Genomic DNA, 26,306 nt, shown 5'->3' with positions numbered 1-26,306 from the left:
TTCATCAAACCCGGAACTAATCGAGCCGTTTGTGCCAGGCTGGGGAGAAAGGTATTGTAATAATGTAAATTATGTGAAAAAGAATGCGTTTTTAGAACCACCAAGCATGAGAGCATGTTCTAGTACAACCCCAAAACAAAATCAAGACTCTGTAAAAGAGCATAATAGGACCCCTTTAAAAAAAATTTTTTAGCACCCATTTCCACGAGGCACTGCGAAAGAGGCTGGTATGGTTAGCTGGTTGGTTTGGTTCATGAACTCTTTAATGAAGACTTCCCTATAAAAAGATGTATAGGAAAGGCCACTGAAAAAGTGGGTGGGTACTTTTGCACTCTATTGAATAACTGCTGTAATAATTCATCTTTGTGCTGCAATTATATGCTGGTAATAAATGTACCATTATGTGTTCAGAGGTGAACAAAGCACAAGTACAGAAACGCCGGCGGGAGAAGTTTCCTGTACCTGTTCCAGAGTAGAAGTCAGCATCTAGCAAAGAGGAAACTACAACCATGGATACTGAGCCAAGCAAGGGCTCAAGTGAAAATACAGAGGGCGAAACCCTCAGTCATCCCATTGAGAAGCCGGTTGTGATCCCGTTGCAGTCTGCACAACCCACAGAACCCAACCCCCGTGAACTGCCCCGTGAAAGCAAGTCTGTTCGAATCTGCGAGGATCCCCCAGTCTGCATTCCTGATGTGCCCAGGTCAGTGCCAACCTCTGCATGCCAACCCTTCTCCTTTCTCCTGCGCTGTGTCAACTTTACAGTCTTTGTCATCTTCCTCTTCCTGGGTTTTATGAGAACACTCACTCCTCGACCGTCACTTTCCGCTCTGCCGCTGCCTCTCAGGAACACTGTAGCTCGAGGGAACTTATTTTGACATTTAATCTCATTTGATCTTGGTTTAATGACTACACTATGTGAAGATGAACTGTTAAAGGACTGTTAAAACATTGTGAAATGTAGCCTGATATTTGAGTAATATAAATACATAGTTGTTAAACTTTTACACTTCAACTGTCAGACCTTTTTGACAATGACATTAAAAGTGTAACTTTTAACGAAACACTCCTGTGGCAGTAGCAATAATGATAGTTGCAATTAACTTAATGCTGTTTTATGACATTTACATTTTAGCACTTAAGGTCTGTATTTTGAACCACCACAAACTGAATGATTTGCCTGTAGGTCTCCTGTAAGTGACTCTAATAGCAAGAATGAGGATCAAATTCATCAAAGCAGTGAAGAGGAGAAGAACTGGAGAACTGAAAAGAAGAGGAAAAAGTACCAACAGCCCACTCATGTTAACTCAGAAAAAACGATGGCAAACGAGTGTGCTCAACAGTAGTTTGGCTAATGTAAAATGTGAATCCTTTATCATTATTTTTTATAGTAAAAAAAAAAAAAGATATTGTGTATGTATTTTACAAGTGTATAATTTACATCATTATTTTGTGGCTTGTCCTGTCTATGCACATGATTTGTAGAACAGTTTCCTTTTATACATGTATTAATACTTTGTAATATAGTTAACTATTTGAGCCTGTTTAAATAAAAAAAAAACTGAACTAATCCAGCCTAAGTAATTCATTAACTTTTTGTTTTCAACTTGTGTACCTATTATTTCTCTGTTTTATAACCATTCACAAACATACATGCAGTTTTGGGGAGTAACTAGTTACATGTAACGGAATTACGTAATTTAATTACAAAATAAATGTAACTAATTAGTTACAGTTACTGAGGAAAAAATGTGTAATTAAATTAGTTACTTATGAAAATGTTAAAGATTACAAAGGGGGTTACATCTGAATATTTTCACGCATTCAGATTTGATTGATTTCTTTCCCAAACTGCATTGACTGCTTTAAAATAAGAGACACCAATGTTTCAGGAGTTTAGGACCCATGCTTGTTCAATAACTGTTTTATTTGGGTTTATGTATGTTTTATTCTTTTAACATTAACTGTTTTTTTTTTCCCAAAGCATTGTTAGATGCCAGTTTCCTGTCAGCGATGCAAAGATTTTGATTTCAAAAATAGTATCATATCTATTAAACAGACTATATCTTATGATTTTAAATCTGTAATTAAACAATGATCTCAAATTAAACAGCTGCTAAAGTCTGATTTTGTGGTGGCTGTGCTTTAAAATAAAATTATTTTAATCTTAATTCAAATGAAGAAGGATTCTGAAAGTCTGACAGTAAGCAGTGTTGAGTGCTACTGTAAGGTTAACCCTGCCTGCTTTAAGTTTGAAAATGATTAACATTTGAAAACATTTGTTAAAAATTTTGAAATGCAATCATATGTAATCAGTTACATTACTTTAATAAAGTAATTAAAATAGTTACAGTACTATTACATTTTAAATATGGTAACTTGTAATCTGTAACCTATTACTTTTCCAAAGTAACCTTAACACTGCATACATGATTGATTGAACAGTGTATAAGCCATTGTGCTGTTGTATATTGAGTACAGTATTGCCATTTTATAATAATAAGTTCGGCTTCAGCAGTATTTCTGCAAATGGTTAGTTTATATAACCATTAGTTATTACTATAGCCTTCTTGATTTTTCTTAATTTGTAGTCTTGGAAAAGGAAAACAAGTTTTTGTAGGTCTTTGTTGCTTGTGTAATCCACATATATGTAATTAACAGGAAGTTAACATTACATTTATAGCCGTGTCCTATTTTTAAAATATATATATATATAAATTACATTTTCTGTTTAATAATAAAAAATAAAAAAGCGGTCGGTTCAACTTGCCTTTGATTGCGTCACGAAAAGGTGCATCTTCCTTTAGCCAATCATCGCGACCAGAAAGAATGACGTTTTCCAAAAATACACACTTGCAGTTATCTGATTGGTTCACGTATTCCGTCCAGATGGACTGCGGAAATGCACGTGGGCTCTAGTTTCTTTCTGGATGGTGCTGACGTTAAACTCGGCATGTTAACAGCTTAAACAAAACATATTTTGATATTTTTACCGTAGAACGGGCAAATCCGGAATTAGTTAATTTAGTAACCTTATATCACCAACGTTTTTAGAATGGATTTTACTTTCAGCTGGTCTCCTGGGCATGGATGACGTGTGATTGTTTATCAGATTATTTTTCATGATTTATTTGCGCGCATATTGCGATTTTCTTTTGTACAAGATAATGATGACCAGACGTATAATGCAAAAGAAGTGGAGACTTGGATTGTCAATTGCCCTCTGGCTTGTCAGTGTTCATCTCATATGTGCCCACAATGAGAAGGTGGGATCTGCTGTTGCACATCATAGTATTTATTTTATTGTAACACTTTAATAACAGTATCATTTTTGGCTACTCAGTCACCAACAGCCCTGTCTATCAAAGAAGGCTCTGATGATCATAGCAAGGGTGAAGAGACACTATTAGAGGATGAGGATTCTGAAGATTTAGAGGTATTTAGACCTACAGACAAGTGGCAGACTCTCAAACCAGGTGTGTTTATTCCCATGCTGACTGTTGTGTCCTTAAATAAATCGATGATTAACAGATCAATTCCTTATTTGTCTGTAATTCAATTTAGGTCAAGCAGTTCCAGCAGGCTCTCATGTCAGATTGAATCTTCAGACGGGCCAAAGAGAGGTCAAGATGGGAGAGGAAGAAGGTCTCAAATATGGGAGAGATGGAAATGGGTATAGCGATAGAAGAATGTAGTAATCTAAAATATATGTATCACATAGCTTGTTATGCATAGACACTATTAGAGGATGAGGATTCTGAAGATTTAGAGGTATTTAGACCTACAGACAAGTGGCAGACTCTCAAACCAGGTGTGTTTATTCCCATGCTGACTGTTGTGTCCTTAAATAAATCGATGATTAACAGATCAATTCCTTATTTGTCTGTAATTCAATTTAGGTCAAGCAGTTCCAGCAGGCTCTCATGTCAGATTGAATCTTCAGACGGGCCAAAGAGAGGTCAAGATGGGAGAGGAAGAAGGTCTCAAATATGGGAGAGATGGAAATAGGTATAGCGATAGAAGAATAGTAATCTAAAATATATGTATCACATAGCTTGTTATGCATAATTTTCCTCTGTGGAGCAGGCTAGGGATGATGAACATGCACAGTCCGTCATTCACAGCTGAGGAGTTGAAAGAGTCTTTGAAAAAGTTTAAAGAAGGAATGGATGATTCTGTGGACTCAAAACAGGTATGTTCATTTCAGTTTATCACTAGCCACTTTCCTTTGTTATTTGAGTTTTTTTAATCAAGATGTTTGATTATAGGATGAGAATGCAGTGAGGGCTCAATTTCGCCCCATCGAAGAGCTGAAAAAAGACATGGAGGCACTCGACATGCTTGTGGAAACAGATGTTCAAGTTATGAGGAGGCTTTTAAACCAATTTAATAATACCAACAGCACAACTGAGGAAAAAATCACAGCTCTTCTTGACTTGGAGTACCTTGTGCACCAGGTCAAGCCTCAATTATGATTATGAAACAAAATGTCTTTGAAATACAGTTCACTGTTTCTCAAAGTCATTGAAACCCTTTTATAGGTAGATAATGCCCAGAATTTGGTGTCCATGGGAGGAATGCAACTGGTTATAAATGTTTTAAACAGTACAGATATTCGTCTCCAAGAGAGTGCTGCGTTTGTGCTTGGATCTGCTGTTTCAAGGTAAGTGGCATTTTCCTCAAAACTGCTGCTTACACATGATTTAAAGTGTGGTCACATTTACTGATAAGTTCATTTTTGTGGGCAAAATCCAGTGATTTCATTAGAAATCCATGCAATCAGGAGGTATTTCGCCAGGCAAATTTGTCAACAGGTCTGATTTGGTCAAGCAGATTCTGTGAAATTTTGCGAAACGTGAATGCACATTTACATTGACGCAATCCATTGTCATCTACATTTTTCTAGTAATCCATCAGTGCAAGTTGAAGCAATAGAAGGCGGTGCGTTACAGAAACTGTTGACATTGCTTGCCACTCAGCGACCAATAACAGTAAAGAAAAAGGTATGACCAACCAGAAACCATGGGCATTATGCTGTTAATATGGGTAGTCAATTGTTATTATTTATTAATGTAGATGAATGCATCATTAACTGTTGATTCTGATTTAACACAGGTGTTATTTGCTGTGGCCTCACTCCTGCGTCACTTCCCATTTGCACAAAGTCACTTTTTGAAACTTGGTGGTGTGCAGGTGCTTAGCGAACTGTTTCAAACACCAGGGACGGAACCTCTGCGCGTGAGAATCATCACGGTTCTCTATGATATGATCATTGAGAAGGTTAATATTTGTTTATAAGTTTAAACCTTGCTACACTACCATTCAGAACAGCAGAACTGTTTTTAACATTGGTAATAATAATAATAACAATAAACAATTCTTGAGCAGCAAATCAGCATATTAGAATAATTTCTGAAGGATCATGTGACACTGAAAACTGGAGTAATGGCTGCTGAAAATTCAGCTTTGCCATCAAGAAATAAATTCTATATTAAAATGTTTAAACGTATAAAATGTTATTTTAAAATGTAATGATATTTAACTATTTTTTAATCACATAAATGCAGCATTGGTAAGCATAAGAGAAAATAAAAATGTTTGAAGTCAGTTTTTCATTTCACAATCTATAGCTACCGTATTTAATTTACTCATTGTTAAAAGCCACTTGTACTTTGTGTTGTAGGAGTTGATATCACAGGTGGGAATGGACCTTATACCAGATTCATCTCATCAGGAACGGTTGCGACAGTATGCTGAAGTCTCCCTCCTGCCCGTGTTGGTGGAGCAGGGGTGGTGTAGCCTTGTGCCTGAGCTTTTAGCGTCACCTGAGCATGACTGCAGAGAGAAGGCTCTGCGCACTCTGCTTGCCATGATGGCTCAGTGTCAGACTCAATATAAACAGAATCCCGCATTGACAGCCTCTCTTAGTGAACTGCAAAAACAGTACCAAGAACTGGTGCTCACAGAGCAGGATGTAGGAGAGCAGGACGGTTATTTTGCGGAGATCCTGGCACTTGTGGACTCTATGGTGGTTAAAATGCGACAGGTATAAATTGGTACTGCTGCTGCTTTCTTGGAACACAGTGAACTAATAAAATAATTGAGTTGTAAATGATGGATTTGTCTGGTTGCTCCATTAAGAATGTGGCATGCAAATTAGTGTCTTCACCATGCTATTAACAATTGAAAGAAGCCCTATAGATGAAGTATAATTTTAGTAACAAATCAGAAAACAAATAAATCAAACTTAAAATCAGAATTTTACAGCTGTAGTGCTAGCATTTTTGATCATTTTCACATAATTAGATGAGCAAATGATAAGTAATGATCATTTAAAATATGTTCACCACAAAAAAGGACAACTTCTAAACATATTTGCACTAAACATTTTAGAAGTGTTCTCCTGTGGGATTTTTTTCACAGAAAACATATTGATCAGGTTTTCATTTACTTTAAATCAGCTTTTTAACATTATAATCAGATGACAGTTGTATCACCCCCAATATTTTTTACTCATGGCCCTCTAAAAATGTCTAAATGAAATACATTTCAGAATGCAAAAACATTTATATCATAGAAAATATATGTTCGAGTCAGTGTATGTATAAATTGAATTTTTAATGTATTTTTGAATGATGCAAACAAAAAGTAATCATGTATTCACCCATATATTAAAAATGTTATTTTAAGTATTTTTAGCTTTCTGAAGATTCTGTCGCGTTTTTTAAAAATCTGGTCCAGGGAAAAAAATGCTTTTATGTACTACAAAATCCTGCTGTTGTCCTTTTCAGGACAGAAAGAAAGAAAATTTAGATTATAAATATGGTTTATTTGAAATTACAGTTCTTATTTATTAATTTATTAATAAAATAAAGCTCTTAACTGCTTAACTGTTTTATTGCATGAAATTACATGTTGACAAAGTGATGTCTGGAAAAGTTCAAATAGCATATGTCATTATATGATACTGATTAACGTATGACAGAAAATCATTCGTAGTTGCTGTAGTATCTAAATGGAAAGCCATTTTGGATGCCATAGATGTAACAGCAGTGAGTTCAGGAGGTCTCACACACTCCTACGTGCTTTAGGCTGACGTTCTTGTTAAGATGCCTAAACAGAGAAGACCGGTTAGAAGAGGGACAAATACTGTTTGAATTGCTGTAAAAAATGTTGACTATGCCTTGTGCTTTTTTTTATAAAATATATTTTGTTCTCATAATGAAAACATGTTTACTAAACCTTGAAAGGTTTGTAAGTAATTGATTCAAAACTGACATCTGGGCTTAGCCTGAGATTTCTCACATCTGTTGCCTCAGCTTTCTCAAAATGCTGGATTTACATTGCACAAATGTTCAGTGTTACACATTGCTCACATACTTGCTCTCCCAGTGTAGCATGCACTCATTGGAGTATGTGACTCCATCATCTCCACACACTGGATTGTACTCACGAGTACATCCAAAATCAGGAACATTGTTGTCCTATTATGAAGATATCAGAAAGATTCCCAAAATAAAGCCAAATTGATTGATGATTCATGAAAACCATGATTACCATGATCCCATTTTACTTGATTATACGCTACTGTTCAAAAGTTTGGGGTCAGTAAATTTGATTTTTAAAGACATTAATAATTTTAAACAAGGCCACATTAAACTGATCAAAAGTGACAGTAAAAACATTTATAATGTTACAAAAGATTTCTATTTTAAAATAAATGCTAAAAAAAATATATAATCATCAAAGAATCCTGAAAACAATGTGACAGTTTCCACAAAAACGTTTTTAACATTAAACAAAATAATAATAAATGTTTTTTGAGCACCAAATCAGCATGATTTCTAAAGGAACATGTGACACTAAAGACTGGAGTATTGCAACATTACTGTTTTTACTGTAGTTTTGTTCAAATAAATGCAAACTTGGTGAGCATAAAAGACATTTCAAAAACATTAAAAATCTGAAATAGTTACTGCAACATCTGGTCACTTTTAAATGACTGGTTTTACTTTAACTTACCTCGCTCTGTTGTGTTTCTGCCACTGTAGAAATAGTATTGAAAAAATGTATATTATTATGAGAAAGGAACCAGTAAAGGCACTATTTTTTCCCTGTTGAAATTCCAGACAAGACTTAGATAAAAAAGAAAAGAAAAAAGTGGCTAAGCAAGTTTTGTACTTTCTGTTCAACCTATTGTATGTTTCTTTTGAATAGCAGGTACTTTACGTATTTGTGCTCCCTCTCTTTTTTCTCTCTCCCTTTTGTTATAATCTTTGTCATTTAAAAAAAACAAACAATTCACTTCCTTGAGTTTAATGTTCTTGAGTGTATTTGCATAGATTAAAGGGATTTATTTTCCTACAATACTTCAAAATAGGTTGTGGTCAGAGAATCAGGCTGGATAAAGGATAACTAACCCTATATCAACAATTCATCTTTTGGATTCTGGCTTGCTTTTGTCCATATTTTCTCTTTTTTTGAAAACGGCAAAAAGTCTGGCCCACTAAGCAGTATCCCAGTTCTCATCAGTGTCATATGTCAGCTATCCTGGATCTCTACAACATGGACCCATTCCAAAATATCACAAAATGGGTCCGTCTGGGTCAGTGAATAATGGCTCTAAAGAACAAAAGTTTCATCTTGTGAGCTGTAACCTTATCATGTGTGGATTTTCAGGAAAGCAAACAATGATGTAAAAGTCACCATCCATATGTTAAAGAAACATTGTGTATCTCAAACATGACACTTATTATTATGACACATCAGTGTCACATGATGTATGTTAAACAAAAGTAGTAGCCTGAGGTAAATATAAATCTGGATTTGGTTTTAATTAAGATAATTATTACACAATATTCACACTTGATTGTATTTATGTACCTTAAAATGCCAAGTTTGATACTTACCAGAGAGGTAAAAGAGAACAGAAACGCAGATCAGGATAGCAAACTTCATGGTCACTGTCGTCGTGTGAGTTGAGAGTGGGAAATTCGGCAGGTGTATCTTTGTGTCCGGGGCTCTGTAGTTATATAGCTTTTGAAATCACCAACACTCCTCCCTCCCCCTCATTGTTTCTGCCTACCCAGAAAGAACCTGACGGGTGACATTCATGCAATGGTCCACAAACAATGACTAAGGGCATTTGGGACTAAGGTCATTTGTTTGTGGTTTTTAGATTAGAGAAGTCTTCGTCAACAAAGTGCATCCTAAAGAAACTGCTTCTGTTCCTTACTATTTATCCTGACTTTTTAATAAATAGAAATAGCAACAGAAAGCCGTACTTACAAGCATAAAGTCCCTTTTGTCCATGAGAAGAGCAAAGCTGAATAATCAGAGGTCTAAATAAAGACCTCTTTTTACAAACACTATGTCTAACTTCATTAAAATGCAAAATGTTTGTTGCAAAAAATGATGGCTCGTTACCTGTAATTGTTTTCATAGTCAGTAAATGACTCGTTTTCAAAATCTGCATGGGCTTCACATATGCAGTAATTGCTCATTTGCTTTATTTTTGCGGATGGCCTCCTATCAGTTTGGGATGCTTTTGTTTTTCTGAATGGGGTTTTTGTAGTGAGTTGTAGTAAGTAAAAAAAAAATACTTTTATTCAGCAACGATGCATTCAATTGATGAAACATGACAGTAGAGACATTTATAATAAATGTATAGTAATTGCTGTTCTTTTCAAACTTATATTCATCAAATAATCTTAAAAAAATATTAGAAAAAATATTAAGCATCACAACTCAACATTGATAATAAGAAGAAATGTTTCTTGAGGGCCAACTTAGAATGATTTCTGAAGAATAATTTGACACTGAAGACTGCAGTAATTAAGTGCTAAAAATCAGCTTTGCCATCTCAGGAATACATTTTAAAATATATTTAAATAGAAAAGTTTTTTTAATAAAAATCTATAAATATATTGCAATACTTTGTTGCAATGTTTTTACATTTTTACTGGCTTCACATATCTAAATTGCTTTATTTGGTTGATGGCCTCCTATCAGTTTGGGATGCTTTTGTCTTCTGAATGTTGTTTTTATAGTGAGTTATGATAAGTAAATCTTATGTTGTCCATCTTGTCATGAAACATTCCATCAAGAGATTAGGTAATAATTCATCAGTTTGATGAGTAGTCAAACAGAACTAAAACTATGATTAAGAGGGACATGTGCAATAACTTGATTGAGAGAAATCTTTAAAGAGATGTTTCATTCAAAATAATTTAGTCTATTCACCCTTATGTTGTCGTAAACCGTTATGACTGCCTTCTCTTTGAAGACCATTATGAGTAACCATTATTATTTTAATGGAATCTTTTGTTCCATACAAGAAAGCGAATGATGACCGAGAATGTCATTCTGTCTTAAATCACGTTTTGTGTTCTGGAAGAAAGACAGTCATACAGGGCTGAAAAATCATGAGGGTGAGCACATGACGACTAAATTTACTTTTCTGTTGAACTATGCTATGCCTTATCGTTGGCAGGATCTCACTAGGTGGCATCAGTGAACCATGAAGTGCAGGTCACCGACGCGCGTGACCGTGCACAGTCATCGCGAGACGTGTAAATATTAAACATATTAAATCTGTGCGAACTATTTATATGGTGACAGATATACAAATATAAAAGAAATCCTGTGAGGAAATATCCCACAAATTGCTCTAATAAGATTACACAAATGTAAGACCGTGACAGTTCAGTCGTGTATTAATATTATGGTATGCAAACCACATTTTTAATAATTTCGGAGTCATAGTCCTTGAGTATAAATATATAACCTTAATTTAAAAGAACATAAGTAGGGCACTGACTTCACAATAAACATCCCCAAATTCCCCTGCGCGTTCCCGCAGCCCCACTGACGTCACGCGCGAACCCCTCCCCTGCCCGCGGCGGCGCGCTTTAGCGCGGTCTCGCTCCTCTCTTCAGATCAGCAGAATCTGTTCATCTCGAGACGGACAAGATGGCGAAGTGAGTGGGTTGCGCTTTGAACAGAAAGCAGCGACTCACACAATTCCTTCAACGTTAAAACGTCGGTTGCCTTGATGTACGGTCGAATAGGCTGGAAAGCGCGTCTTTAAGAAGAAAAGTCGCCCCTCAACGCGAGGTGATTTGAAGAGAGCGTCGAGGACACCGACTCCTCCGTGTCCTTTCAGGCTAAGCTGCTAGTCAGCTATTCGGGGAATTGCTCAAGAGAAAAAAACAGCCTCAAGCTCAGGGGAAATAGTGTTTTACTTAACTGTCGAGACAATTAATCACCTCTTGAAAACCAATGTCCGTTATCACCTCAATTTCGTCGTTGTGAGTTGTTAAGGACACGGCTAGTGAGGAAGACTCGCTTTTAGGCTAGCTAGCATTGTTTCTACTGGACTGAAGAAGAGAGATAGCAGCCTGAAAACCTCACCCGTTCACACAGTTTCAGAGTACTTCTCGGATTTTAGGACATGGCCAGCAGCAGTGGCTCTAAAGCCGAGTTCATAGTCGGTGGGAAATACAAGCTCGTTCGTAAAATCGGATCTGGATCCTTTGGTGACATTTATTTGGCAATCAACATCACAAATGGAGAGGTAAAGATGAAATGGATGTTTAATTAATGTGGTGAATGACTGGGCTAAGAAGACTGAGGAGTTTATACATGGGTCCAGCTCACCACATCTGATTACCAGGACACAATTCATATGGTCATCGAAAAATATAGTTCACGCAGCCTTGAAAGTTTACCATATTGTAATATTTGGATGACTTAAATGTGTTACTATTTGGGGGAGATAAAGCAACGATGTTAATGCAAATTTGAACAGATATAGATGTTTTCCCCAAAGAGTAAAGGATCTTGTACTCTCAAATATTAAACCAATATTCAGTGTCTTGTAAACGATCTATATGTAGCAGATAAATGATGGTCTTAATTTTGAATATTTTCAGGAGGTAGCTGTGAAATTGGAATCACAGAAAGCCAGACACCCTCAACTTCTGTATGAAAGCAAGTTGTACAAAATTCTCCAGGGAGGAGTCGGAATCCCACACATCAGGTGAGTACAGATGTCTGATTATTATACGGGAAATTATAATGGATTTTGATTAGATGGGGTAACGTTAGCTAGACTCGTTTGATCTGGATTATAGACTAGCGTGAGATCGAAAGCAACGGGTCGAGTACAAAGTACACGTCAACTACGCATAATATTTCTCTTAAAAGATCATCTATTTATTATATACATGTATGAGAATGGGATGGTCTAATATATATATGATTTTACACTTATTATGATAGTGTCGACAGGCTAACTAGCCCGTTCGTTAGCGTTTCTATGAGCCGCGCGAATGAGCAGCGTTTTTAAATGTCTTTAAACACGTTACGTGTTCTCTATGATATTGTATAAGGTACTTTAATGAATTAGTTTTGATCACGAAGTGTGTGTTTGTGCGTTGCTGAGTAATGAGTAAGGAGCGAGTGGGAAATGGCCGCTGCTCTTTTGTTGTGTTTGTTCAACATGTCCTCCCTCTCGATCAGAAAATGGCGGATGAGGGAAAACAAGTTTCAGGGCCTGGTGAGACTGCTGCTCTCTTCTCAAGGTGACTGAGCCATACGAGCGCTGCTATTCGTGTCAAAATAGTAGTTTGATTTATAATATAATCTGTAATTGTATACAAGAGCTAACCATTGACAAGGAAGCTTTCAATAACTGATTCTGTATGCACATTTAAATAAAACGCAGTCCCTGTTTTGGTTTCGCAAGGAAAAAGTAGAGGTTGTCACGTATGTTTTTTGATTAGCATGTTATCATTGAATGTAAATAACGTCATACGTTTTACATTCTGATTGCAGAAGTGGTCTACTGGTTAAAGTATTGGTGGTTAAATTAGTGTAAAGATTTGTATTTGCTATTTCCTCATGCTGTTATGTTTGTAGTTTCTTAAAAAAATAGTTATTAATGATGTGGAGTATGTACCAGTTTTAACCCTTATCCTGGGATATTGATTTGCCTGGGCTGGTATATGACTTTGTGTGAAAACCTAAACCATTTTTATCTGAAAGTTACATTGTAGTTTGATGTTAGAAGGTTGCAACCCCAAACGGTTACATGCTATATTCATAGCAGAAATTGTGAAATTAAAAATAAAAGCAATACTTCAAATATTTTCAAGTTGAATTAACCTGACGATGTGATAGATAAGCCTTTATCTGCCTTCAGAGTTTAATTTTTTTTATTTATGAACCTCCACTCTTGGCTGTTTCTACCTGAAATACTGTGGTAACTGTATATTAAAAATGTACTTTACTGCAGATGTCAAATCGATAAGAGATAGCAGCTTGGTTTATTCAAAAAAATTAAATAAATTGACGTATAATTCAGTTTCCCACAGGTCCAAAATAGGGCTGCACGATAAATCGCATGCGATATTTAATGCGCATCTTGTTAGTAAATCCTGTTTTGTAATCAGCGGTAAATCTCCATCACGTGCATGCTTTCACATGGAGCAGCATTTACTACACAGAGCCGTTGTTCACTGACAAGCTGCGCTAAACCATGTTCATATATGCGATTTATCATGCAGCCCTAGTCCAAATTATGCTTGTGGTGGACCGTGGAAAAGGCTGGCACTACATGTGGCAGACAACAAATAAAGTGATCTTTAACACTATTTTGATTTAGTGAAAATTATTGAAAGTTGTTTCTATTAATATATGTTTACATTAACATTTAATTTATTTTGCAATAATGAGTCGCATGACCAACTGGTGCCTAACCTGCATAGGGAAATGTTATGTCCTTGCGTGAGATTCCAGATTGCTTGTATTTCAGTTGAAATGACTGGAATTTGCCTGCGAAATTTCACCAGACAGCGGTAAATGTGACCGCACCTAATTTCATCCAACATTTCAAACCATATTGCTTGCTCTAAACTGTTTCTTTTCCTAAAGTAGCCATAAATGCTTTTTTAGCCATGATTTTTATTGCTCATTATTTGCAAATTTCATTGTAGGCCGTAATATATAATTTAGTAAACTAATCCAGCCATTAGAAGGTTTTCCTAGGTAATATTAGTATAAATACAAAGGCCCTGCCTTTGCCATCAATGAACTGCCATTGCAGATAGCATTAGGGTGTCCACTTCTATGGCATCTCATGCTGACGGCAGCTTGGCTGATTAGAAATCTGAACTCTTAGACCTTAGCTAGTTATTTAACCCTGTGCAGTTAAGAGTTGGGTAACTCCTGTCATGGATGGATGGATTTACCAAACACTTTAAGGACAAGACCAGATGCAGCCTTTAGTTATAACTAAAAGTATATCATATTAAACTCCTTTCTAGTTTAACTCTACTGCTTTTAAGCTATGTGTAATTTAGGTTCTACACAATGACTGGATTGAATGCAGAAAAAACATGTTATTGACTACCTACTTAACAACAATTTTTTTGTGAAAAAACTGGTTGTGAATTCCTCATAATTGTGCGCCACTTTGGGTTGAACTTGTTTTTAGTGAATGAATTGAAGTTTCCAGTAGAAAGGATGCGTAAAAGTACTGGTTTCAGTTGCTGGTTACTAGAGCTGGGAAAACCTGCCATACAAGATCTCCCTCCCCCACATTCCCTAAAACCACTCACTGTCTTTGCTAATGAAAGAAAAGAGCTTTGTGTGCTCTTCAAAGTCTTTTATGTAAGCTCAATCACAGGAAATTGTCTACTCGCATTATTTAAAAATGTGTATACTTTTACTCCAACACCTCTGTGACTAAATACAAGGCAGTTTATTAAAGTTAACATGTTCAGGCAAACTACACTGTTTTGTTCAGCGTTCCCCTTAGTTTTGCTTTGAAAAGAGGAAATGAGTGTCCCACAGAGAGGCCTGTAGTTTCCGTAAGCAAGAGATTGCTGTTGATACGAACTAATGTAAGCATTGTGTATGTGAGTATGCTTGTAAAACGTGATTTTTAAAAAAAAAATTTTTTGGGTTAAATTCATAGTAGGCCTATACATTTACATTAGTTTTGGTTTAAACTTAAGGGGAAATGTTAAGAACTTTGACTCTTCATTATTTCTGCTGGTGGTTTTTTTTTATTCTAGGATGTCGCTAATTAGGCTTGCCGCGATAGACGGTGCTGACGGTGATACCGGTGTTAAGCCGCATAACACAGCCTGTTGACTTTTGCCGTTTATCTAAGGTGATTTTGGAAGTTTTTTTAAACATTCGTTTCTTATTGCTCGAAGCGGCAAAACAGCGTTGAGGCAGTGTTTGGAATTATTTTTGTTGTCAAAATAGAGCAAAATCAGGAAATATGGTGTCTAAAACGGAAGTCTCTTAATTAACTACTTGTTTTTTGAACTGTTGTAAAAAAAATCAGTATTACATTTGTAATCATGGTAATTTTTGGAGGAAAAAACCGGCACTCTCTGTGTGATATTGACTAACTATTAGGGATATGCCGGTATCAAATTTTCATGTTACGATTAATTGCTGCCCACGATAACAATATCGTGGATATTCATTACCGTGATATATCGCATTACCGAATACCGGCACAAGTCTACTAACTATATGAAATTATATAAATATATACATTTTCTGTCCAGTATCTTGAATTTTGTGATCATTCTAAATTAGTGCTGGGCGGTATACCGGTTCATACCGAATACCGGTGTTTATTTTTATGATATGAATTTTTTAAATACCGCAATACCGGTGTATGTCGCTTAAACAACGTTCGGAACGCGACACTGTTTGAAAGGGGTCCCTTTTCACTGTTGCACTGTGGTGAGGGAACAGCTGTATGTGTTACTAAGCGTGAAAGTTCCGAAACTGAAGCTGTAGAACTAATAGAACGTGATGACACAGAAGAACTCATCCACAATATCCACATTGACCGCCACAAATATCCACCGCCCCCTGCCATCAGCTCCCGCGTCTCACACACACATGAGCGTGACTTTAGCACTAGATTTAGCAACTTTCAGACCCTTTTAGCGGCTTTTTTCCATAGAATATTCATACTGACAAACCTAGCGACTTTTTTTGTATAAACCTTAGCTATGGTTCAGTTGGAAGATTTCCCGCGAACGCGAGGTCTGACTTTCCCGGAGAAGTGTCACCTCTCTCGGCGTCTGTTCTGTGCAGTGAGCGGCAGAGAAGCAGCGCATTCAGTTGGCCGCACCGCAGCGACTTGTCAATAAATGAGTACAAAACAGCGTTTCCTAGCACCTGTCGCTTACTGATTGTTTGGAATTATAAATATGAGCGTAGTTCGTCTGTTAATATCACAAGCACTTTTTTGTTTGTTGTTTTTTTTTAGTTTGTTACTCGCAGGCAGTGCGCTGCATGAGGCAAAAAAGTAATATAGCCAAAACAACCGCATAGTCGCTCTTTAGTGTAGATGCATGTTGATTTTATCAGACGATGCCGCGATTATAAATGAGAGTGACTCCTGGTTAACATGTATTAAAATGGGTCGTGTTTTAGTGTGGTATTTTTTGACTATTCACTCATGACAGTAAAATAGGGCATTCTAAGTCAATATACTGCAGTATTTCCTCTCTCAATCAGTAGAAAATATGGTTAACACCCGGTCATGCATGAAAAAAAAATACCGTCATGTACTGTGAAACCGGTATAATTTTGAAAAATACCGTGATATAAATTTTTGGTCATACTGCCCAGCTCTAAATGCATTTTATTAGACTGAATCATGCAGTGAAAGAACGCTCTCTAAATGCGCACTCGCAGACTTCACGTAATGTATGCGTGCACTCTGTAGGGGTGTTTTGAAAGGTTTTTGCTAAATACTCGATAATGTAAAATGGCACATCGTTAAAACAATTACGATATTATCGCAGATTATATATTTTCCGCACGCCCCTAGTCGCTAAGACTTACACAATTGTGAATTTACATGAAAAGGCCTAAAAGGGAATATCCACAAAATAGTTTTCACTTTTTATATCAGCTTTTGGAATGGATGTGATTGCTTCTGCAATATAACCATCACAAGGATTAGGAGCCTTGGTTTGTGGTTCAAAGTACATTTTCTTTTGTCGTTGTGAAATGGTAGATGTTGGTTTGCTGGCACACATGACTGAACGAACACTCGTCTGCTGCTGCACCTTGTGTCTCCGCAATGCCTCTTTGTTTAGGAGACTCTCTAGCATGATGGTTGCTTGGTGAGTGCTGTAGCAATGTGTTCATTAAATGTGCAACTCTTTTGAACCTCCACCTGCTAAGTTGTGTATCTGAGTCCTGGTTGTCAAAGTTGCAATATTTGTAAGAGCCACTTAGTTGATTTTGTACATACCATAAACAATTTAGCATTGTCCCCATACTCTACTTTTTTTTTTGTCCTGAAGGGGGTCAACCACTCTGGAAGAGTGTGTCTAAAGTGGTTGGTTAAAGACTAGTCTAACACAGGTTATATAGTTGTTACTGCTGACTATAAACGCAGCCATGTCACCAAGCTGGATATATTGGATGCCATTGCCGGCAGGGTGTGCCTTGTAACTCCGACACTTCCTTAACTGATAAGATTCATGCTTTTTAATGGCTCAATATAACTTGGTCAGCTATGCCCAATTTTAATAGTGTTTTAATTGTAATTTGCTTGTGCTAAAATCTCAGTTTGTAAACTTGAGCAAAGTGTCATGCATCACTGAATTGATTTAAAGGATCTGCTCTTTTTGAGGGAAGCACAGTTTTCATCGTTTTCATGCTTTTCTAATAATTGTCAGGCAGTCTTGAGTTGTCAACTGTTGGTGTTCATCAATCATGTGATGCTGTTTTTCAGGTGGTATGGCCAAGAAAAGGACTATAATGTTCTAGTGATGGACCTGCTGGGGCCAAGTCTGGAGGATCTCTTTAACTTCTGTTCCCGCAGATTCACAATGAAAACTGTCCTAATGCTTGCAGATCAGGTAATGAATGGTTAATTCAGGCTTGTAATAGCAAACATTGGATGGTCCTGTGGCACTATCTTAACCTGGTTGTTTTGCTTCCACAGATGATCAGCAGAATCGAGTATGTGCACACAAAAAATTTCATCCACAGAGATATCAAGCCAGACAACTTTTTAATGGGTATTGGCCGTCACTGTAATAAGGTAAACTCTCACTATTTCTTTATTTACGTGAGAGACAGTCAAGATTTAAAGATTTGACAGATTTAAAAGTGACATGGAGGATTGACTGAATAAAACTGCAGATCACTAAGGTTTCCTGTTACATTGAGATTCACATGGAAGAACACTGGCTTGAGAGCCTGTGATAGTTACGTTTGATGTCGCTCTGCTGATTTGGGATGGCTGGGTTCGACAAAGATTATTTGGTGGGAAATCATAGGAGCAGATAATTAAAACCGCATTGAGTCCTTAGACACAATGTTTACAGCTTAACTTGTCAATGGTTTGAGAATCACCTCACGGTTGGGCTGTGGACATCTGTGGACATGGATTGTATGTCTTTCACTCCTCAAATGGAACTTGTGCATGATATGTGACTTGTGGTTGTTTTTATTTTTTATTTTTTTTATTTCTCCCTTCGACAAAGAGCCTTTGAAGTGCTTTGCACCGTTTTATTTCTCTATTCAAATGTACAGAAGTTGCCTGATTTGTATTTTGTTTTGGATAACTCGTAATTTTGAGCCCTTGCAGACAGGCAACATTTGGCAAAGTTAAAGCATCATGTGCAAAATAATACAATGACTTACAAGTACAAGCTCTGATGGTCGTCTAACAGTTCAGATCAGTTTCCACTACAAATTCTGGTACTTTTTAGTACTTCAGTGAAGCCTGTATTACCATTTTTGGCAGTGCTGTCTGGAATAAATGTTTACCATTGTGTGTCTGTGTGAATGCCAGCCTCAAGCTTTTATTTTGATACATACACATGAAATTGTCACTTTTTTTCACTAAAACTCTGGATGCACACGCTCTGCTTTGGATGTGTAGCTGTCGACATCCACCCTGGAAAAAAAATTGTAGTTAAGAATGCAGTGAACTCAGCCGACGGGAAGATCTGATTTGGCTATTGCTTCGCAAACGCACTCTCTTTTGGTGAGGAATCAAAATGCCTGTTCTTTTGCATTTCACTGCTCTCTGCTTACGTCTCTCATACGATCATTAACACTCTTGATCCAGCCCCCAGTAAAACTTTTTTTCAAGATTAACAATCTTAACTTGGCGAAAGAGTAAAGCATGTGGACATCTTGACCAAGAATGGTGCAGGCCAACAGGTGACATCAGTTCCACACGAGAGTCAGTCTTAAAATGGAATTGTTTGAGAGGCAATTGCTAATGCTTCATGCAGTGATATTTTCCTAGAGTTACTTAGAAAGATGAGGTCCAAACATTCCTTCATTTAAAAGAACTACGTTTTGCAGCGTACTTCAAGTCTGACATATTCGCCTCACACAGTCCCCCACTCTCGTGTCACATTGCGGATAACCGTACTCAGCTCCGCACCATTAACTAATGGCTTGTTTTGTTGCTTTACCCTGGGCTGCTGTATTGAAATCTCCAATGTCACTTCCACCGAAGCTGTCCCATCTTGTCTTTTGTAACTAAACTGTTTTTGCAATTACATGCAGGTTAAGTCATGCACCTCTTAAACGGCACGCTTTTTTGATGTTTTGTTCTTCAGAGCTTCATCCCTACCTGATTTGGCCTCTCCACACGCCAAAGTATTCTAGCCTCTTCCTTACTGTAGGTGGTCCAATGATCTGTCAAACATGAAATGCAATATTTATCAATCACAGGACTTTTAAAGGGGTGGGGCTGAGTTTTGGTTTGTTGCATTTCTCAAAGCTTCTCATGCCTAATTTTAAAACAAGTGCCCATTGTAGTGAATGGCCATTAAAGTTTGCCCTTCTTAACCCTAGTTGTGCCATTTGTCTCATTCGCTTCATGCTGAGGTGGGCTTAGCTGTTAAATGCCATATGGCACAGCTAGTGTTAAATGCTGTTAAATAGTGTTATACGAATGTTTATGGATAAAGCCTTGGCAAAGTCAAAAAAGAGAATCAGGCTTGGGAACAATTGGTATAGATGAGATGAAGATCACTGGGTTGGGCGGCCAGAGGTGCCATGTACAGTTTGCCTCTATGGCTCGAAAACCGATGAGGCAAACGGGCCCTGCATTATATAGTCTGAAACAACTATCGGCTAGTATCTGAGCCTGGGCTTATGGGAAGCCGTCTGCCATTAGCAGAGCCTCCTCTGAGTTTAAGCTAGGACGCTTGCTGGTGGATAAAGGATTGCCTTAGGCTTTCTCTTCCCCTCCCTCTGCTCCTCCTCGCGTTCTTTTTCTGAGCCTTGGTGTTGCCTGTCTGCGCTGGCTGTGTGCGGTTGTCAGCAATACTTTTGATGCACTGCACCCTCTATTGTCTGTTCAGTGTTTAGAATCTCCAGTGGGGAAGAGGAAAAGAAGCTTGGCTGTTAGTTCTTCTCAAGACCCATCTTTCTCAGGATTAAACCAGGTCTGAAACCACAACCACCTCCTAATAATCGCCCAAAATTCTTTTAATTTGATTTTGTTTGTTTTTTGGGGGTTTTTTGCCTTTTGAAATTCTTCTTCCTATTTAATTTTGATTTTCAACAATAACCATTAACGTTTGTTGGCATTAAACCAGACACACATGCTAAACAGAACTAGAGATTTAACTCCTAATCCAGATTGAAGGGATCTCTGTACAGGCGGGTGAAGGACTTGTCACTTCGGGAAGAAGTAGCTGATTGTTCTCAGTCCTAGTCAGTTCTAAAATTATTCTTTCATCACATGATTTTCACTTATCTTTTTTTTTTTTTTTTTTTTTTTTTTTTTTACTTGATTTTCAAAGCTAGAATTGGCATATTTGGTGTAAGGGAATTAACTTTTCTATTTAAAGAGTTGTTGCAGATAGACAAAGCCCAGTGCTATTTGTAATCAAGGACTTTGTGACGGAATAATTTGATTGGCCAAGTTTCACTGCATTGGGTGCTTGTTCTTGTTACAGAATGCATCTTTCAGTTTATCAGCAGCACTTTTATAGGCCTGGGTATACTTCACTCTACGCGTTCCGTTCCGTCTCGCGCACAGCCGTGTCCGCACAGCTTTCAAAGTATACTCAACCGCCAATGAGTGCGGACGGACGAGCTCGACACAGGCGCAAGTCTATTTCTGCTGTGCTGCACGCACTGAATTAAAGTGACAGCGCATTATTCGCGGTAAAAATTAACATGGCTTGACACGGAAATTAAGTAATTACACCATAAATGCATATAATTAAAGTCTACTGTTTCACAGTCAGCAGTCAACACATGGCTTTTTGGCTAGATTTAAAACAAGGAAAAGTGCACTTTTAGATAAACAAGGCAATAATAGATGGCACTCGTGGTGGTAGTTAAACAAAGTTATATTTATTGAGTTTAAACGTGTATGTCTATGAAAGATTGTATTACTGTACTGTGATAAAAGAGAATCACAATGCTGAAAAAGCATTTTCAGAAACAACGTTTGGATTTGAAATCAAAATAATGGATAAATGTTGTGTTTGTGGTAAACAGCCGCGGATCAGGAGCGGACTGCAAACGCGTCCTGTGCGAAAGCAAAATGAGTCCGTGCTGCTTCTGCACCGCATACACATACTGTATACGCACTGCAGACGGAGTACATGTGAACTTGGCGCAACAAATCTAGTTCAACATCTGAGGCAACGCCACAAAGAGCTCTATGACCAATGCATGGCAAAAAAAATCCCTAGACACAAGATTTTTTTTTCTGCCATATGTTTATTCTAGAGACATTTTGTTACACCTTTACTTAGTGATTATTTTGCCTTATGTCTGTTCTAGAGACATGTTACAGCTTTTTGATAAAGCTCTAATTGGTTTTCTTCTGGAAATGTTTCAAATTCACACTGAATGCATTAATGACTGTAAAGCATGTCTGTGTGTGAAAATCGTGATTAAAATCGAAAGCACAATATTGATCAAAGAAATCGCGATCGTTTTTTGTCTATATCGCACAGCCCTAGTCGATACGATATAATTCCGATATCGATATGAACACTATAAAAAAAAAAAGCCTCATAAAAACTTCCAAGAACACCCACAACAAATGTCTATACCTAAAAACTTCTGAAAAATGAATTATGAAACCTCCTCCTATAAAACGATATAATTAAGAAAAAAACAGCACAACTAAATTAATGTTTACCTTATATCAAACTATAGGCTGACATACACTACCAGTCAAAAGTTTTTGAACAGTAAGATTTTTAAAGTTTTTTAAAAAAAAAGTCTCTTCTGCTCACCAAGCCTGCATTTATTTGATCCAAAATACAGCAAAAAGAGTAACATTTTTATTTTATAACATTGTTTTCTGTTTGAAAATGTTTTAAAATGTGATTTACTCCTGTGATTTCCAAGCTGAATTTTTAGCATCATTACTCCAGTCACATGATCCTTAAAAAAAGCATTCTAATATGTTGATTTGTTGCTCAAAAACATTTATTATGTTGAAAACAAATTAGTACAAAATTTTTCAGGTTTCTTTGATGAATAGAAAGTTCAGAAGAACAGCATTTATCTGAAATAGAAATCTTTTGTAACATTATAATTTTTTAAATCAATTTAAAGCATCCTTGCTAAATAAAAGCATTATAAATAAAATAAAATTGCAGCGCTAAATAAAATTTCTATAATTTAAATATAAAATTATATTGTGATACATATTGATATTGAATTATTGTCCAGCCCTAGTTTAGCTAAATAAAATTAGATATAACATTTGGTACTCAGCTCCTGGAGTCAAAGATTGTTGGCATCACAGCTATTTGTAGTCATCTTCAGAGCACTGTCAGGAAGTTAAAATGGCAAAATAATAAATGTTTGCGTGGGTTTTTACAGTGATGGCCAAGTACTTGCACCTCCGGCTATTTCAGAGGAGAATGGCTCTTACATAATTTGAAAAAGTTTAAATCAGTTTGGCCAGAAAACCACTTCTTATTTAATGCTTCCTCTTTATCATTAAAGATTGTGGGTTCTTGATACTTTTAAGTCTAAACTGTTTTCCGTTGCTGGGAGGTGCTCTTTGAGGCATCTTCGCTGCAGTGTTGTTTTCCAGGTTTTTTTTTTTTTTACACAATTTAACAAGTTGTTAAATCATAATTATTTAAATGAATTTCTAGTAAGCTTTGGTTGTAGCTCTTTTCTCCTGACTTGACCTCTAATAGAAGGGTCTAAGTGGAATTGCATGGTTGGTGTAACTAATTGTCTTGACAAGAGGAAATACGTTTTAAATCCCTGGTTGAGCCAAGCAAACAGTGGCACGGCTGAGTGGATACATTACAATATGGCTGCTGCCTCAGTGAAAAACCAGTTGGTTGAGGCACTCTCGCTGGGCTGCGGCCTGTAGGTGTATGTGTGTGTGGGACAGGATCTGAGTGGCTTTCCATTAATGAGAATATTTCAGTCAATGACAGGCTCTTAGAGCTGACTCTTACATCTCTGCTTGGATAAAGGGTGTGATTCCTTTCCCAGTAAGCTTCATTTGCGTTGTAGACTCTGACCCCATCGCTTCATTGATTACAGCTGCTTGATGTATTGTTTTTGTTCTGAGGTCCAGGTAATAGGTCAGATAGCTCACAGGAGAAAGTTGGAAGAAAATGAAAAATGAATTTGTGAACAAAAAGTTTTTTTTTTTTTTTTTTTTTTTTTTTTTTTACAGTCAGTTCTAAAAATGAAATGTCTGTGCTTCTCTTTTTCAATTTATTTGTATAGTTGTTCCTCATCGACTTTGGTCTGGCCAAGAAATATCGAGACAACAGGACACGACAGCACATACCGTACAGAGAAGACAAAAATCTCACAGGCACAGCTCGCTATGCCAGCATCAACGCACACTTGGGCATCGAGCAGAGGTGAGCACTCCGGCACAGAATATTTATTACATTTTTGCTCATTGTGCTCCAATCGGTTACAAATTTTAGTCAAATTATTCTGATAATAGTATTTGTAATGGTTTAAAATAAACTATTTTGACAAGTAGAAAGTTCAAAGGAAAAGCATTTATTAGAAATGGAAATATTTTGGGAATTTAAGAAATACCTTTGTCACTTTATTTAATGTATACTTGCGGAATAATTAATTTCTTTAAAAAAAAATAAATAAATCTTACCAAGCCCTTAGCTCTCTGAAATCTTTTACAATAACAAGCAGCATCATAAATTCATGATCGTGACATTTTGTGATCTTAAGTGATTGATGGACTGTGCTTGCTTGCCCTTTACCAAAGGAGTGGCATGTCGGTGGTCAGCGAGTTAATTTAGGGATGGTTTACGCAATCACACCTGCTCATATTCTACGCACTACTTTTGCATTTTAGATTATTTTCTTAAAGATCTGCCCTCAAACTTGTTTAAAAGCCTTCTTGCTTGATTTTGAATCTTTTATTTCATCTTAACAGTCGTCGAGATGACATGGAGTCGCTAGGATACGTGCTGATGTACTTCAACAGAACCAGCCTGCCATGGCAGGGACTGAAGGTAAGAAGTACAGATAATGCAGGTGTTTTTTTTTTTTTATAAAGCTGGATTTTAGATGGGATCGCGCAGCATGTCTGAGACAGGTTTGTTGAACGTACTTGTTTCTTAGACACAGGTTTATAGTTTTTAAGTGATATATTATAGGTTCATTTTGAAAAGCATGGCAATAACTATTCTACACTGTGGTTTGAATGCAGGTTATATTAAGTATGGACGTTTGCTGCCGTTATGTGATTACAGCAGAATACTGCTCAATGTCACTGAATATTATCATCTTTCTTTATTACTGTGGAGGGTAGAACCATAAAAGAATCAACTTAAAATTGCTAGGCAGCATGAAACAGGCCAACAGGTGGTGCCTAAAAAAGTGCTGTAAATCTTCTTTCAGCTGGTTTATTTATGGCCTCCAGCACTGTGGGATTGCACACTGATGGACAGCCAGTACCAGATCATAGTGTGCAACGTTTTCATTTTTGCCCACAGGCTGCCACAAAGAAACAGAAGTATGAGAAGATTAGTGAGAAAAAGATGTCGACCCCTGTCGAGGTCTTGTGTAAGGTATGTGAAATTCTACATCCTCACAACAAGGCTTTTTAAAAGTCTGCACTCATACATTGTATGCGCATGCATGCTACAAAACTTCTGCTCAGTTTAAAGGTTGTGATGCTACAATTCTCAGGTTCCATGAAAATGGTCATCTCCAGAACATTCATTACTGCTAAAAAGACTAACTGTATATCAATATGACTAGAGATGCACCGATTGCCGTTTTCTTGGCCGATTTCGATTTTTATTTATTTATTTTTTGTAAGTGTGACCTGCCGATTCTAATTTTCTTCCTAAAAACTGTAAATGACAGCATATACAAACAAAAAATTATACTTTTTTTAATGCAACAAAACAAAACAAAAAAAATATATAATTTTTTTTTTTTTTTTTTACATATGTAAAAAAAATATAAAAAATGATTAAACATTACAATTCCCCCAATCTGGACAAAGTTACAGATGTTCTCTCACTTAAGCCGGGCTCACACTACAGGAGTTGAAAAATCCTAACGGATTATGAAATCTGGTTGCAGCACACACATAAGGAGAATCTTTGCAGATTATCTTCCCTCAAATCTTTAACATGCACACACTACAAGATTCGAAAATCGTGGCGCGTCACACACTACAAGATATTAAGATTATCATGCCAGAGGGAGTGCCTCACGTGATCTCACACAGCAGCTCGTCAGCAATGTTTACATATGTTAGCTAGCGTGCTAGCAGCTTTCTGCACTCACCCGGTACGTTCAAAACTGAGGCGATTTCACCCCAGCGCTTCTCTTTCTCCTTACGGTTGTGATACGTTTTCGACACATTATACAGCGTCGTTTTACTACAAAACGTCAAGAAGCCATTTCCTCAGTCTCCAATGGAGCCGTACATCAGCTGTTTTGCGGTTGCGCATTGGCTGTGAAAGTACTGATATGATCGGGGTGGCCCCGTTTTGTGTGCGAGCAAATCGGTAGGTGAAAGATTCGATCTGTGAATGCCTCGAGGTGCTGGACAAGATTTTTGCTCCGATTCTCAGGAGGGGAAAATCGGGGCTAAATCGGGTTAAAAATTCTGTAGTGTGAGCCCGGCTTTAAACAACTCTTTAAAAAAAAATAAAGTGCTCTATGACTAGAAAAAAGGTAGAAATAATTAACTGAAAAGGATTTGCTGTAACAGATGTCATTTCCCACTGTTTCTTAAGTTGTCATTTTTTCCCACTAACTTAATTAAATGTCATCTTTCACATCAA

The 26,306-nt window shown here is 37.0% G+C and overlaps 3 protein-coding genes and 1 pseudogene across 10 annotated transcripts in view; 3 read left to right on the top strand and 1 right to left on the bottom strand.

Annotated features, from left to right (window-relative positions):
• The window catches only part of LOC107740184 (protein Spindly-like), an 8,676-nt pseudogene extending 7,317 nt beyond the window's left edge, over positions 1–1,359 (top strand).
• Positions 1,360–2,859: 1,500 nt separating this feature from the next.
• sil1 (SIL1 nucleotide exchange factor) lies at positions 2,860–6,232 on the top strand. 2 transcript variants are annotated; one of them, XM_016552464.1, is made up of 10 exons: positions 2,860–3,266; positions 3,344–3,428; positions 3,764–3,811; positions 3,900–4,008; positions 4,087–4,192; positions 4,269–4,457; positions 4,542–4,663; positions 4,907–5,003; positions 5,116–5,280; positions 5,684–6,232. In XM_016552464.1, the coding sequence occupies exons 1-10, from the start codon at positions 3,123–3,125 to the stop codon at positions 6,050–6,052; spliced, it is 1,434 nt and encodes a 477-aa protein (XP_016407950.1). In that variant the 5' UTR covers positions 2,860–3,122; the 3' UTR covers positions 6,053–6,232. The 2 variants fall into 2 exon arrangements, with proteins under 2 accessions (XP_016407950.1, XP_016407951.1); XM_016552465.1 differs by lacking the exon at positions 3,764–3,811 and having other exon boundaries at positions 3,344–3,476.
• Positions 6,233–6,853: 621 nt separating this feature from the next.
• Positions 6,854–9,107, bottom strand: LOC107740183 (protease inhibitor 2). Its single transcript, XM_016552526.1, has 4 exons — positions 8,910–9,107; positions 8,023–8,045; positions 7,381–7,484; positions 6,854–7,113 (listed from the first exon to the last, which is right to left on the bottom strand). The coding sequence occupies exons 1-4, from the start codon at positions 8,956–8,958 to the stop codon at positions 7,059–7,061; spliced, it is 231 nt and encodes a 76-aa protein (XP_016408012.1). The 5' UTR covers positions 8,959–9,107; the 3' UTR covers positions 6,854–7,058.
• Positions 9,108–10,926: 1,819 nt separating this feature from the next.
• The window catches only part of LOC107740133 (casein kinase I), a 24,553-nt gene continuing 9,173 nt past the window's right edge, over positions 10,927–26,306 (top strand). For 5 of the 7 annotated variants that reach the window (XM_016552461.1, XM_016552458.1, XM_016552460.1 and 2 more), the window contains exons 1-8: positions 10,927–11,575; positions 11,934–12,040; positions 17,786–17,912; positions 17,999–18,097; positions 20,385–20,468; positions 23,752–23,891; positions 24,437–24,515; positions 24,999–25,073. In XM_016552461.1, coding sequence (XP_016407947.1) covers positions 11,453–11,575; positions 11,934–12,040; positions 17,786–17,912; positions 17,999–18,097; positions 20,385–20,468; positions 23,752–23,891; positions 24,437–24,515; positions 24,999–25,073 — 834 coding nt within the window. In that variant the 5' untranslated portion in view covers positions 10,927–11,452. Of the gene's footprint in view, positions 11,576–11,933; positions 12,041–12,522; positions 12,585–17,785; positions 17,913–17,998; positions 18,098–20,384; positions 20,469–23,751; positions 23,892–24,436; positions 24,516–24,998; positions 25,074–26,306 lie in introns of those variants that run through there. The other 2 variants (XM_016552463.1, XM_016552462.1) reach the window with 2 other exon arrangements.

Source organism: Sinocyclocheilus rhinocerous, unplaced genomic scaffold, assembly GCF_001515625.1.
Source record: "Sinocyclocheilus rhinocerous isolate Xijiao unplaced genomic scaffold, SAMN03320098_v1.1 scaffold584, whole genome shotgun sequence".
In the NCBI taxonomy this organism is placed as follows: Eukaryota; Metazoa; Chordata; class Actinopteri; order Cypriniformes; family Cyprinidae; genus Sinocyclocheilus; species Sinocyclocheilus rhinocerous.
This window is presented reverse-complemented; position numbering and strand designations above follow the sequence as displayed.

Bases quoted from the DNA above. Each gene is read 5' to 3' on its own strand.
- sil1 (XM_016552464.1), top strand. From the start codon at position 3,123: ATGATTTATTTGCGCGCATATTGCGATTTTCTTTTGTACAAGATAATG. The intron at 4,193-4,268 runs GTATGTTCATTT...GTTTGATTATAG, and splicing joins ATTCTGTGGACTCAAAACAG to GATGAGAATGCAGTGAGGGC. The intron at 5,281-5,683 runs GTTAATATTTGT...TTTGTGTTGTAG, and splicing joins ATGATATGATCATTGAGAAG to GAGTTGATATCACAGGTGGG.
- LOC107740183 (XM_016552526.1), bottom strand. From the start codon at position 8,958: ATGAAGTTTGCTATCCTGATCTGCGTTTCTGTTCTCTTTTACCTCTCT. The intron at 8,046-8,909 runs GTAAGTATCAAA...CTATTTCTACAG, and splicing joins TGTTCTCTTTTACCTCTCTG to TGGCAGAAACACAACAGAGC. The intron at 7,485-8,022 runs GTAAGTTAAAGT...TCTTCATAATAG, and splicing joins CAGAAACACAACAGAGCGAG to GACAACAATGTTCCTGATTT.